This window comes from Telopea speciosissima, chromosome 1, assembly GCF_018873765.1.
Source record: "Telopea speciosissima isolate NSW1024214 ecotype Mountain lineage chromosome 1, Tspe_v1, whole genome shotgun sequence".
Taxonomy (NCBI): Eukaryota; Viridiplantae; Streptophyta; class Magnoliopsida; order Proteales; family Proteaceae; genus Telopea; species Telopea speciosissima.
This window is the reverse complement of record NC_057916.1, coordinates 50,571,043-50,586,067: the sequence shown is the minus strand read 5'-3', so window position 1 is coordinate 50,586,067 and position 15,025 is coordinate 50,571,043. Positions and strand designations below refer to the sequence as shown.

Here is a 15,025-nt window from a genome sequence, read left to right as displayed (position 1 = left end):
AAGGAGACAAGGAACCTAGAAAGAAATGAGGTGTGTCTTCGGATGGGCACTGGAGTTGAGACCATGACAATGGCTGTGGGAACTTTTATTTTGAATTTTAGTTCTGCTTGTTTAGTTTTAAAGGATTGCTATTATGTACCCTCTTTTAAAAGAAAGATTATTTCAGTTTCAAAACTTATTTTGGACGGGTATAGTTTTTCCTTTAATACTAAATTAATTATTCATTTTAATAATTCCTTTGTGGCATCCGGTTATATGCAAAGTGGTTTGTATTTTCTAGATTGCTCTATTAGAACGAATGTTATTTTAAATGTTGATTTGAAACGGAAAGCAGCTCCAGTGAACTCAACATACCTATGGCATCTAAAATTAGGTCACATTAACTTGGACTGAATCAGTAGATTGGTGAGGGATGGGCCCTTAGAGAGTCTGAGTGTGGAACCATTCCCCACCTGTGAGGCATGCCTTCAAGGTAAAATGACCAAGAAATCCTTTAGCAATAAAGGTGCTAGAGCCACAGATCTATTGGAGTTGATACACATTGACGTGTGTGGACCCATAAACATATAAGCAAGGTATAGGTATGAGTACTTTATCACATTCATCGATGATTACTCTAAATATGGTTACATATACCTGATGCGTAGGAAATCGGAAGCCTTTGATAAATTCAAAGAATTCCAAGCCGAGGTCGAAAGATAGCTCGATAAACATGTCAAGTCCTTACGATCAGATCATGGAGGGGAGTATCTATTGGGTGAGTTTAAAGAATATCTCATATCACAAGGGATAGTTAGTTAACTAACTAATCCAGGCACACCACAACAAAATGGTGTATCCGAACGATGGAATCGGACCCTATTGGATATGGTCCGGAAGATGTTCACTTATAGTGAGATGCCTCTTTCCTTCTAGGGGTATGCTTTAGAGATGGTGATTTATATCTTGAATAGGGTTCCATCCAAGTCTGTAGCCAAGACACCCTTTGAGTTGTGGAAAGGGCGCAAGCCCAGTATTCAACACCTTAGGGTATGGGGTTGCATAACACATGTGCGAAAGCAACAGACAGACAAGTTGGAATCCAGGACTTCAAGATGCTATTTCTTGGGCTACCCCAAAGGCACAATAGGCTATTATTTGTATGACCCGGTTGACCAAAAGGTCATTATAAGTAAACATGTCACATTTCTGGAGGAAGAAATGATGACCCAGAGGTCCGAACCAGTAGTCATTAAGGAGCTATCAGATAGCTCAGAAACGTCACTTCCAGAAGTGAGACCAATTGACATACCCGCTGAAATACCAACACCTGAAGAACCTTGACGCAGTGGGAGGACTATTAGACCACCCACCAGGCTTACTCTTCTAACCGAAGAGGAGACAGTGGAAGAGTTCCACATGGTATCGGTTGAATCAGATGATGATCCGATGACATACTTTGAGGTTCTAAAGGATGTTAATGCCACTAGGTGGCTGGAGGCAATACGCTCTGAAATTGATTTGATGCATTCCAACAAGGTCTGGACTCTAGTTGATCCATCACTTGGCGTTAAGCCAATTGGATGCAAATGGATTTTCAAGAGGAAGAAGGGCGCAGATGGAAAGGTCAAAAGATTTAAAGCAAGATTGGTGGCAAAGGGCTATACCCAGAAAGAGGGTAGACTATGAGAAAACCTTTTCACCAGTGGCGATGACAAAATCCATCAGGATTTTATTGGCTATCGCTGCACACTTTGATTATGAGATCTGGCAGATGGATGTGCAGACTGCATTTCTAAATGGGTTCCTGCAAGAGGAAATCTACATGGAACAGCCAGAGGGGTTCTCTTCCTTGGAGGAAGAAAGAAAAGTGTGCAAATTGCAGAGGTCTATTTATGGACTGAAGCAGGCTTCCAGGAGCTGGAACATCAGGTTTGATCAATCAATCAAATCATTTGGTTTTGATCAAAACATGGATGAACCATGTGTTTACAAGAAGATCAGTGGGAGGGCAGTAATGTTTTCTTATTTTATACGTAGATGACATATTACTGATTGATAATGATGTAGGTTTTCTTTCATCAGTAAAATAGTGGTTATCCACAACGTTTTTGATGAAAGTCCTTGGTGAAGCTAGCTATATCCTTGGGATCAAACTCGTAAGAGATCGCCAGAAAAGGATGTTAGGCTTGTCACAGGCTACCTATATAGACAAAGTCCTGGCCAGATTTAGCATGGAAAACTCCAAGAGGGGAAGTGTTCCTCAGTCTCAGATGGACATTGAAGAGATGAAGAGGATTCCCTATGCCTCAGCAGTAGGGAGTCTTATGTATGCTATGTTGTATACGAGGTCGGACATTTACTATACAGTAGGTATGGTAAGTCATTACCAATCTAACCCTGGACTTGAGCATTGGAGTGCTATCAAGAATATCCTTAAGTACCTGAGAAGGACTAAGGAATATATCTTGGTTTTTGGATCTGATCAGTTGTCAGTATTGGGATACACAGACTCAGATTTCCAAATTGACAAGGATGACAGAAAATCCACGTTCGGGATGGTATATCTAATGGGTGGAGGTGTCATTGTGTGGAGGAGTGCGAAACAAAAGTCTACAGTCGATTCCACTACCGAAGCAAAATACCTTACAGCTTGTGATGCAGCAAAGGAAGGTGTTTGGCTGAGGAAATTCCTATCAGATTTGGAGGTAGTCCCTGACCTTGTCAAGGGCCTCATTCCCCTATTATGTGACAACAAAGGGGCCATTGCACAAGCTAAGGAGCCTAGGGCTCATCAGAGGAACAAGCACGTGCAGCGGAAGTATCATCTCATCAGAGAGATTATCCAGCAGGGCGACGTGAGTATCTCCAAAGTAGACACAACTGAAAATGTGTCTGATGCCATGACAAAGGGTTTATCTCCAGGAGTGTTTGAGAAACACATGGAAGGCATGGGTTTAAAATGTATGAGGAATTGGCTTTGATGTACAAGTGGGAGATTGTTGGACAAGTATGTGTCCATCAAACCCGGTTTGGTCCAGTTCAACCTGATTCACCTTTATATTGAACATTTATACATTTTAGTTTGTTATTGTCACATGCGATATAAACTTTTTGAGCATTATGTGTCCGTAAGTTTTACTTAAAATGGTAGTCATGACTAGGGTTTGGGCTGGGCACCCTTGTCATATGGTCGTCATATTGGGTATGCTTAGACATGTGATGTCAGGGTATGAATGCGAGTGCTCACATGTTTGATGTGTGCATTGGAAAAAAATCTACTTTGTCGATTCCCTCATGTATTATTGCCAGATGTAGGAAGGGATAGACATGTGTCACTGACACCTTATGCCTGAGGGAACCCTGTCGCTGCAAAGTGTGACCGCATTCTTTGGTTCATCAATGACTGAGACTCAAGCGAGTCAAAGCCGGTGTTTTGAGAATGCGTGAACACTTTGTGAGTGAAGGAGTTATCCAACATGGTCACCACTGCCCGATTGGGGAACACCAAGATTGAGATTGTCTGTGTATGGTCGGATCAGAATCTGGATCCAGTGCCGTTTTGGAAATGGTTTTGCAAAAATCTATTTTACATAAAGTGATAGATTATTTATAATTATTTGAACAAAGTGTTTTGTCTAGTTTTTGCGGGACCCGATCAGATGCACAGACGCTCATATATGGACATATGGATTGGGGTTTGACAGTACATGTGTACATGCCCTAGAAACCATAATGATGGTGTTGATTAGTGGGGGGGTTGTATATGATAAATTGTTATCATATAGGTATTTAGAATTTGTTATTTTAATTGGTTCTTTATTTAATTAATGGATATGGTGCTAATTATAATTATCTATAGATATTAAATAAAGTAATTAATTAATACTTTCCTTATTAGATTCTGCTTCTTCACCAAGCAAAGGACTCTGAGATAAACAGATAAAGCCAATCTGAGATAAACAAATAAAGCCTATCTGAGATAAATAGATAGAGCAAATCAGGACAGAGAGTGTCAGACTCTCACAGGGATTCTTCCCATCTGGGTTTTGGAAACCCATCTATAAATAGGACCCAAAACGCAGGAGGGAGGAAGGCTTCCACATTTTTCACAGCCACCCCCTCCCACGTTTTGGCTCTCCTTCTCTCTCTCTTGTGAATTCTTCTTCTTGCTCTCTAGTTTTGAGAGCTAGGGTTTTAGAAACCCAGATCTGGTTGGAGATATATTCGGATTGGCTTGGAGAACCTTGGTAGCACCATTAGAGGTTCAGATCTGTCTGCTTGGAGTGCTTCTTAGAGGAAGAACTACTATCTATTGGAGGAGCAACACTTGAGGCTCACCAGGTTAGCAGTTCTTGATTAATTCCTTCTGTTTTAATTGTTTAATATTTATGGAATACGAAAGAAACTCGAATCGATTTATTTTCGCTGTGCATTAGAGTATGGGATGGATCCCTCTTGCCATGTGATGGATTAGAAATGATTTTCTCTATCCCTATTGTGTTCAAAAATTGCATGGGACACAACAGGGAAGGAGAAACCCTAATAGGGATGCACTAGGGTTCCCATGGGCAACCATGGGAAACCCTAAAATTAAAATGGGGCACCCATGGGACACCATGGGGTAACCCAGGGCGTGTAATACCCTAATTGGTTTATAATTGATTTTCCTAGGGAGCCATGGTTTTATCCCTGGACCGTAGTTTTGCCTACAAAAGATAGGTGGGAGTCTTTATTGTCAAAGTTAGGTTGGTGTTTGGTGATTGGTAGACTTTAATGTTCTTTTGAGAGTCTATATAAGGTGTAAGAGGGTTGGTTCTCATAATAAGAAAATCTATCCTCCTTAACTCTATCATTTTTCTTCTTCTTTTTTCTTTGTCTAGGTCTAGTTGCAAGATTCTGGTATTGTAATATGGTATTAGAGAATGATTAATTAGACCTGGTCTTTTTCTTTCCCTCTCTGCTGGTCTTCTTCTCGGTTTCATATCCAGTGGTGTCCAACCACCTATTGCCGCCTCTACCATGAAGTGAGCACTTCTTATCTTATTTATGAAGTTCTATTTATTTATCTACTACAATTCTAGTGCCTAATGATTGAAGATTGATCTCTCAAAACCCTAACCAATCCATATTGTGAGGTTGGTGTTATTTTTTTTCGGTTTGCTTTGGATGTCTGATGGATCTCCCTACTGGTGACTTATTTGTTGGTTTGGATTCATTACTTGACTGCCTCTGCTGTATTTTTTGGGCCTTCATCAAATTCTGGTTTTTTTTCTCTACCTTGTCTGGTATTTTTTTTTTTGCTGCTGCTGGTGATTGTGGCTTTGGTTAATTAATTTTTTTTGGCTATTTCTCTTACTATGGTTGAGGGCAAGCCTACCATCGATACAGTTCATGTTCAGATTACTTCTATTAAATTAAAAGGCATCTATAATTATTTGCTACGGGCTCAAGCTGTTTGTGTTTATATTTTGCCAACGATAAGCTTCGCTACATTACTTCTGATCCTTCTGCTTCTGATTTTAAGGACTACAATGAGTGGGTCATGAATAATGCAATTTTGCAGATCTAGTTATGGAATAGTATGGAGCCAGATGTAGCTGCCAACGTCATGTTTCACACCACAGCCAAGGGTGTGTGGGATGACCTTAAGGAGATGTATTCTCATGAGAAGAATATGACTCATATGTATAACCCGTATGAAAAGATGTTCTCTTTTCGGCAATCAGACAAGTCTCTATAGGAATACAACAGTATCTTTAAGGGTATGATTGAGGAGTTGAATGTATTTCAGCCTATTAGTACTGATGTTGAGAAACTCAGGTCTCAACGGAATGAGTTCTATGTATCTCTCTTTCTTACTAGTTTGGATCATACTCTAAAGGGCCACTTGTTAGCTGGGGAGACTATCCCTACTCTGAATGAAAATTTCTCCAGGCTACAACGCATGGGTCATTCTGCCAAATCTAAATCCTTATCTAAGGATAATTCAGCCTTTAGTGATGGCTGTGGTCGTGGTCGTTCTTATGGTGGAGGCTGTGGTTCAGGAGGGCATAGTAATGCTGGGCAACAAGGTGATCATCCTCCTAGACAATGCTCATATTGTGGTAAGCCCAATCATACCATTGACACTTGCTGGGCCAAGCATGGAAAACCTGAATGGGCTAAACAGTTGGCCAATCATGCCTATTTTGATGATGGTTCTGATACAATACCTCCAAGTGACTCTAAGTCTGGTCCACCTACTAGTGATGGTTCTACCTCCAACCTTCATGATGAGGTTCAATAGTTGATGTGCCATTTACAGAGTCTCGAGACGTCCACCTCTACATCCACTGGGGCATCTTCTTCCGTTGCTACTTTAGCCCATGTAGGTACACAGGCTTTCTTTACTACTACTTTTACACCCTGGATCATTGATTCAGGTGCCTCTACTCATATGATTGGTATGTTTTCTTTTTTTAGTTCCCTTTCCCCTAATTTTCACACTTCACTTGTTATTCTTGCTGATAGTACCCCTACACCGGTCACTGTTCATGGTACCATTTTCATTAACTCCTCTCTCAATCTCTCTTCTGTGTTGTATGTTCCAAAATTTCCTATTAGCCTCTTGTCTGTTAGTCAGTTAACTAAGTCTCTCAACTGTTTAGTAACCTTTTTTCTTTCATATTTTATTTTTCAGGATCTTCACACGAGGAAGACGATTAGTGGAGGGCGTGAAAAAGATGGACTGTACTACCTCTCTAGTGCTGCCCCTACTGCTTCCACTGCTACTACAACTGTTGATGGGGTGTCTGCCTTTCAATGGCACTATAGGTTAGGTCATTTGTCTTTATCTAGGTTAAAACTTTTGTTTCCTAAGTCTTTGGTTAGATTAGAGTGTGAGGGTTGTGAGTTGGGAAAGCATCATCGTGCTTCCTTTCCCTCTCGAACCATCTCTCGTAGTTCTAGTTTATTTTCACTAGTTCATTCTGATGTTTGGGGTCCTTGTTGGGTAAATAATGGGCATGATTTTCATTGTAATATATTATTTATTGAAATTTAGAAAGTGGAGAATTTCACCAATTTAGCAACACTTTGGTTTTTGGAAACCATACTTGAGGAAGGGAAAATTGGCAAGTATCAATTTAGGAAATGGTACTTTGCCAAGCAAGATCCCAAATGGGATAAAAAATTAAAAAAGAGGAGAGGGAGAGAGCATTCCACATTTTTGGAGTTTCTCCTCTCTCCAAAGCCTTTTCTTCTTCCCTCCTCTCCTCTTGTGAGTCTGAGTGTGTGTGTGCAGGGGTTTTGTGAAACCCAAACTTTTGGTGGACAGCGCATCACTTTATTTTGTGAACGATTGGTGGTGACAAGGTGTTGATGAAGCCAATCCATCTCTTGCTTCGGTGTGAAAGAGATATTACCTGGAGGAGGAGCTTCACTTGCAGCTCTAAGGTAACCAAACATTTCTTGTATATTTTTGTTATCTGAATTTGAATGCAAAAGCGATGTTCTTCGATCCGTTCCGTTGCGTCATTGGTTTCAAACAAACAATTGGCATCAGAGTGACGTTTTTTCGTTCGTATTCAGATTTGGTATAATGCGCATAGAGTTCCCCAAGTTTTCCCATCAATGGTTGATGGGGAAGAAAATTTTTATTTTGGATTAAAATGTTCTTTGTATGAATCTTTCTGATTCATACAATTAAAAAAAATTATAAGGGATGCATACGGCCTGGGTGCCTTCATGCACCTTTGTCGGCATGCACCATGGTCGTAAGCTACCCAGATTGCAAGGCTTGGGCTGCAAGGCCTGCTGCCTCCATGGCCCTTAGGCCCCTAGCACCCTTCCACATGGCACCCTTGTCGTACAACTCCCCAACCCCATTATGGCCCATGGCCATGTGCTCTTGGGCAGCAAGCTCCCCAACCCCTTTCTGGCCCATGGCCATGTGCACTCGGGCAGCACCATTATGGCCCATAATGGCACTGCCATGCTGCATGAGGCAAAAGCCAGCGTGGGGCCTCTACCTGCATGCCCGATGGTTGTTGCCCATGCGTATATGCAGGCGGCATATTGGCCAGTGGCTGCGGCCTTTGTGCCGCGGCTGGTTCCCTCCTTCCCATGGGTAAAGTACCTGTAGAAAAACATAAAACAAGCAAGAAACAGTTTTAGTATGACTAAGACCTATAGTGGGAGGAAAATGTAGGGTGGAGGAGGGTATCTCTTCACCCACCATTGTGAGACCAAAAATTTGTTAAATTATTTTTTGGGATCTAAATTCTTTGGGGCTAGGATAGATGGTCATTAAAGTGTTTAATGATTCATGTTTTTGTGTACATAAGATGTACGTACTTGTACATATAAGATGTGTCATTCATGGGGATCCCTATGTTTTCATATATGTTGTGGTTATGGGAATGGATTTAAAAATTTTAAATCTATGTGAATGGTTATTGTTCATATGATGAATGGAATGTGGATGTGATGTGTTATGCTCTCTCTCTTCCTCCTTTTTTTTATAAAATCGTGTACTCCACCCCTTGGAAAACCCAAATGGTGGGTTGGTTTCTCTAAGGGGGTCTCTTTATGAAACGAAAGTGTATAGACAGAAGTTGTAATTTATTTTTCAATGTAATTTCAATCGATGGAGACTTGATGACATACGAAAAGGTAAAAGATAGCATACGATGTCACATGGAGATGCTAATTATGGAGTTGGTGCAAGTTGTGTATATCATAATGATGCATAAGATGCATGATTTCCATATTATAAAAATTAAATTAATTTTTTATTTTAGTGGGAGTAAAAATTCATTATTATTTTCACTAACCTAGCCATCCCATAACCACAATTGATTATTTATTTAATTAATGTTCATATGATGTATGATGTTTTATATAATGATCTATGCATGTGCTTTGTAATTACCCTCAACTATTAAAAAACATGTGTGATATGGATGAATCTTAACCGGTAGATCATATTCATGATCCCTTATCAATAGTGGATGTAGAAATTGATAGTACGACCATGCAATAGAGTCGATAAGACGTTGTCAGGGTTTTATTATCAACGGTCTACACTACTTCCCATTGGATAGGAAATGGACACAGGTAGTGAGGAGGCACTATGATAGCGGATCATCTCTCATCATACTGTGATTCAGTCTGATTTGATAAGAAAGCACATGACTTGAGTATATGTCAGCCGATAGGATTCAGACATGACATTCAAGTGGCTAGTGATATTAGAAGCCTTGGAGGCAGACAACACAGTCCACCCAATCACCATGTATGCAATGATCCCCGATAGGGTAAGTTGTGTGTGCAAGGATTGGTTTGTTCCAATTCACTTTTCAAGATAAAAGAGAATCTTGAATTGTGAAAAACCATTGTCTATGTTTCACTAGCTGGAATTCGATGGTTTCCTTGTGCATGCGTTTGATTATATCTTGTACATGTGTATATATTTGTACAATGATGGCCTCTGTTAACTCTACCCTCTTGACCCTTATCAATGACTACAAATTGATAGGACCCAACTATAATGACTGACATCGGAGTATTATGTTACTCTTGACTGTAGAATGTCTGTCTGCAGTTCTTGATGATGTGGCCCCTCAGTAACCCATTGATGATGATTATGATTAGCATGAAGCCTACGAATAGTTTCATTCATGTGATTCAAAGGCTATGTTATACATCCTTAGATCGGTTGATACATCGATCACTGAATCTGTGAAAGGCATAACCTCTGTCAAGGGTATGATGGATAAGCTCAATGAACTTTTCAGTTAGATTGATATGCATGAGCACCATGAGCTTGTTGGTCTTATCCATAATATCAAGATGAAATAAGGAATTCCAGACATCGATCATGTCATGAAGATGAGAAATTTGTTCGAGAAACTTGGATCCTTGGATACTTCCTTCACTCTTAAGTATAAAAGAAATATGATCTTCAACTCTTTCTCTCTCTCTCTCCTTAGCATATAGCCCTTTCTTCTGCAACTTCAACATGAGTAGGTTGGATTCTGATTTGACTGAGGTGAGAAATATGTTACAAGAGGTGGAGAAAGTGCTAATGAAGGAAAAGGATGAGGTCAATGCCACAGAAGTTAAATGTTCAAATTCCAAGAATAAAGGGAAGGGAAGAAGAACAAGGCCAACAAGGGTAATATCATTAAGGGCAAGGGTGGAAAGATATAGTAGAAAACTACATAACCCAAGGGGAAATGCTTATATTGTTCTAAGGATGGTTATTGAAAAAGGAACTGTCGTGCTTACCTGGCTACTTTGAAGAAGAAGTCAGATGAAACCCCTAAAGAAGGTAATTTTACCACTTTTCGTTTATGAGTCAAACATGTCTTTTGAGTGATCTAAATCTTGGTTAGAGGATACTGGATCCATTGCCTATATCTGCAATATGTTGCAGGGATTCAAAGTGACAAGAAGATTGGATAGGAATGAAGTGCATCTAAGGATGGGCACAAGAGCTGAAGCCATGGCGATGCTGTTGTAGATTTTAATTAGAATTTGATTTTAGTACTAATTTTTTAAATAATTGTTATCATATTCTTTTTTTTAAGAGTAATATCATTTCTATCTCTAAATTAGTTAAAGATGGTTATAGTTTTTCTTTTAATGTTTTCTTTGACAATTCATTTGAACAATAAATTCATAGTTTCTTGATATATGTAAAATGGTATGTATTTTCTAGAATCCCCTGTAAAAACGAATGAGGTTTCAAATGCTGATTTGAAATGTAAAAGAGCTCCAGTGAGTACTACATACTTATGGCATCTCAACTTAGGTCATATTAACTTAGCTAAGATTAATAGGTTGCTTAAGGATGGACCATTAGAAAGTCTAGAAGTCGAACCTTACCTAACTTGTGAATCATGTCTTCAAGGCGAAATAACCAAGAAGCCCTTTAAAAATAAAGTCAAAAGAGCCAGTGGTCTATTAGAACTGATGAGCACATTTATGTGTGAAATCTTAGGGCATAAAACATATATTTTACCACATTGGACAGAGTTATTGGGTGTTTTCTTGTGCTTTTCAGGGTTTAGGTGAATTATAGTGAAAATAAAGGAGATGATGCTAAGGAGATGTTTATAAACTTTCTAGAGGTGTTAATAGTATGGATGCATAGCCCATCGAGTCAGCTTCGCAATGGTTCAACTGGCATTTGATTCCGAATTGAAACGAAGAAGTTATGGTCGTTTTCGTAACGATGCGTGAAAATGGTCTGTAGGGGTTTATTTATAATTATTGACAGTCGGATGGGGACAAAGTGAAGCGGAAGTTAGGATTCCAGGCGCCTTAACACAATTATCAGAAGTTACTTTACTGTACTCAAAAGATTCCATTTGGAAGGCTCTGGACAGTCCAACTTCAACTTGAGATATCTTGGGCTCCCCAACTCCAAATTTTATACGAAATTTGGGTCTATTTTGGGTGATTTTTTGCAAGAAACACAATGGTGAGGCCTATATAAGCACCCCATGCTCCACATTTTCTGAAGGACAGAATGGATATTTTATTTATTCTTGAAGGAATCCTAGTCATCACCCTTACTCTCTCTCTCCTCCAACTTCTCAAGGGCACTTCTGAAATTCTACTTGGGATAGATTTATATTTTCTCATCTATGGAAGGTTGAAAAATCAAAGATGCTTTGATTTTATTGCTTGGAGAAGATATCTACAAAGAAAAGGAAGCACTTGTTAGAATTGGAAGTTTATTTTTCTAGAAATAGAAGGTCTATGTAAACAATTTTCTCTTCTTCTTCTTTCTATTTTTTTTTTTTTTTCCTTAGGATTCAAGGCATTGTAAAAGAGGAAAGAGAAGAGAATATTCTCTTTCCTTAGGGAATATTTCTCCTACACTTCCACCTTCTCTCTTCTCCTCTCTTCCACCTATAAATACCCCCTACCTCTCTTGTAAAAATTGCTCATTCACTTAGTGAAATTTCTTCTCTTCATCTCCTTCTAATTTGTGATTTTTGGCTTTTCTAAGTTCTAGTTTGCTTTTATGATTTTTAGTTAATGGTTATAATAGATTTAGTTTATGCTTTAATTTCAATTTAAGTCTTCAATTGGGTTGTAATTTCTTAATTCTAGTTTAGGTTTTAAGCCTTCTAGCCTAAGTTCTTTAGTTGATGGCAAGACTTGAAGATTTAGAAGGGGAGGTCATGGTAAGTTTATGCAAGTATTCAAGCTTTTCAATTACATTCATGCAAGCACATCCAGGTTTTACTATCTGAACTCTCAATCTCATTCTCCATCTCCTCTATCTCTCTCTATCTTCTTCTTCTTCTTCTTCTCCCTCTATTTCTTTTATTTTAATTTTATATGATTGTGGTTTGTGGATGCATTTTTATTCCCTTATTTCTTTTTATGTGGTTAGTATGTGTGGCTGCATTTTTAATCCTTTTAATTCGCTTTAGTTTGATAGGGTAGATGCTCATATGTTAGGACGCCGATTTAATCCTTTAATTTTGTTAGATGCTTATGAGTTAGGATGCATTGATTTTCGTTAGTTTAATTAGTTTAATTTAACACTTTAATTTGGTTCACTTTGCATTACTTTTAAGTTAGTTAAATAGAGTGGCGTATATCTCCTCGTGTTCGACCCGTAGTTACGATTGACCCGTACGTTTGTGATTTTATTTTAACTCAAACAAGTTTTTGGTGCCGTTGCCGGGGAGATTATTGTCCATTTTATTTATCTGATCTTTAAGTAGTTCAAAGTGTTTTAGTTTATTATTTTCTCTTCTTTTTTTTTGGAAAAAAAAATAAAATTAGTTTTTGAAAACCTCTTCTTGTTTCTCTTCTGTTTCAAATAGTGTGCGCCCAATCTAAAGTCTTTCATATGCTTCAACCCTCCATCTTTTGGTGTCCCTCATAGGATTAAGTTACCTATGATGTTACATCTTGACTTGCTTGGGTGGATTGGCATATGACTTATCTTTGGAGGTGACCACTCTTGATAACAGGAAAGCGACATAGTGAGAGTGTTGGAAACATAAACGTATAGTAGACCTCCATTCTACATCAGAATTCATATTGGAGTCGCACGTAGGTGGTTATAGAAGACTATACGGGTTCCCTTGCTGTCAACCTATATGGCATCCTTACACCTTTTGAACCATTGTTTCACTTTTTGAGGGATAGAGATGCACTATCTACCTTGGGCTCCCTCTTGTTTCTATTTTATTTTTTTTTAAGTGTTTTATTTTTCTTTAATTTTTCTAAAGGAGACCTCATATCTATTTAGGTGGTTAAGGTGTGGACTCGTGATTCAAGTAATCGTCTTATTAGAAGACCACCTTTTCTACCACCTTTGATCATGGGTGACCAACCCAAGACTCTTAAGGATAGGTTTTACCCCACCAGGGCTACACAACCCTCATGCATTAGTCTGCCTGTTGTTACAGGGAATAACTATGAACTCAAGATCAACTTCATCAGCATGCTATCCCATTTCCATGGGATGGCTAATGAGGATGCATATATCTTCCTTAGGGAATTTGAGGAGGTCTGTGTTCTAATTAAGGTCCAGAATTTGACTGATGATGCAGTTAGGCTTAGGTTTATACCCTTTGCCCTGAAAGATCAGGCCAAGAAGTGGCTCTATGGACTGCCAACAAACTCCATTAATATATGGGATGAGTTCACCATTGTCTTTTTGAGAAAATTCTTCCCTCTTCACAAGACCAATAAGCTTAAAAGTGACATCCTCCAGTTCAGGCAGAAACTTTTTTAAATTCATGGAAAGATTCAAGGACCTCCTCTTAGAATGCTCTCACCATGGTTTTGACTTGTGGCAGCTATGCCAAATTATTTATGAGGGTATTGATTATCAGACCAAGCAACTTGTAGAGTCTATGTGTCCAGCAGGCTTTACTTCTTTTTCTGAGGAGAATGATGCATGGACATTCTTAACCAACTTGGCTGATAAGACTAGGGAATGAAATCTTCCCAAGAGGCTGAAAGGACCACTAAGGGGTATCTTATTGAGGGTATGCTAGCCAAGGAGGCCAAACTTGACAGCCTCATAAAATGGTTGGAGTCCATAGTTCTTAAAGAGTCTATACCAGTTAATCAGGTCAACCATGTGTCAGTATGCAGTTGGTGCCAAACCCCTGGACACCTTCCTGAGGAATGTCCCAACACCTTGGTGGGCAATTCCAACACTGAGAATGTAAGTGCTCTCTACCAAAATAACCCATATAGCAATACTTACAATCCAGGATGGAGAAATCACCCCAATTTCTCATGGAATCAAGGGAACCAAGCAGGCCCATCTAACTTTAACCATCAAGGCCAGCTTGGTGTCCAAAGGCCCAACTATGCACCACAAAGCCAAGGAATGTCTCCTAACCCCTTTCCCCCTCGTCCTCATCCAGGACCTTCTATTAATTATGCTGGGCCTCCTCTTCTTGCACCTTATCAGCAACCCCCAGGGTTTACCAATATAGGACAGGCAACAAGACTGAATGAGATGGACAACAAGATAACTCTTCTCATGACAAGCCACAATAACATGGAAAAACAACTCACCCAGCTTGTCACAATCCTACATGAGAGGGAAACAGGAAAGTTACCTAGCTAACCTGAGCCAAATCCTATGCATCAAGTTCATATTCAGCAAGGTACCCAAGCTCCTCCAACCAATGTTGCATAAGGCCAACAGCACCAAGGGCCCTCCAGACAGGTAAATGTTGTTTATGCTTTAAGGAGTGGTCGTGAGTATCAACAGGCTAGTGCACCTCAGTCTTTACCATCTCATACTCCTGTTAACTCTCCCCCTTCTGAAGAGGCCATTGAAGTGCCTACTGTTCCAGGTTCGTCTGATGAACCTAAAGATATACCAGATGATTTGGTTGAGGAAACCAAAGAGGATTCTGTTGAGGAAGTTAAAAAGACCAACCCTGAAAGAATTTATACCCCACCGGCCCCTTTCCCAAATAGGTTGGTTAGCAAGAAGTCTCCTTCTATGGAAAAGATATTGGATGTATTCAAATAGGTTCAGGTGAATATCCCCTTGTTGGATGCT

General features: G+C 39.4%; 1 protein-coding gene across 1 annotated transcript in view; it reads left to right on the top strand.

The window, feature by feature from the left end:
- LOC122650855 (ubiquitin C-terminal hydrolase 12-like) overlaps positions 1–10,428 on the top strand; it is a 42,951-nt gene extending 32,523 nt beyond the window's left edge. Inside the window, exons 25-28 of the mRNA XM_043844231.1 lie at positions 5,774–6,259; positions 6,662–6,795; positions 10,236–10,294; positions 10,400–10,428. Coding sequence (XP_043700166.1) covers positions 5,774–6,259; positions 6,662–6,795; positions 10,236–10,294; positions 10,400–10,428 — 708 coding nt within the window. The remainder of the gene's footprint in view (positions 1–5,773; positions 6,260–6,661; positions 6,796–10,235; positions 10,295–10,399) is intronic.
- The last annotated feature ends 4,597 nt before the right edge of the window (positions 10,429–15,025 follow it).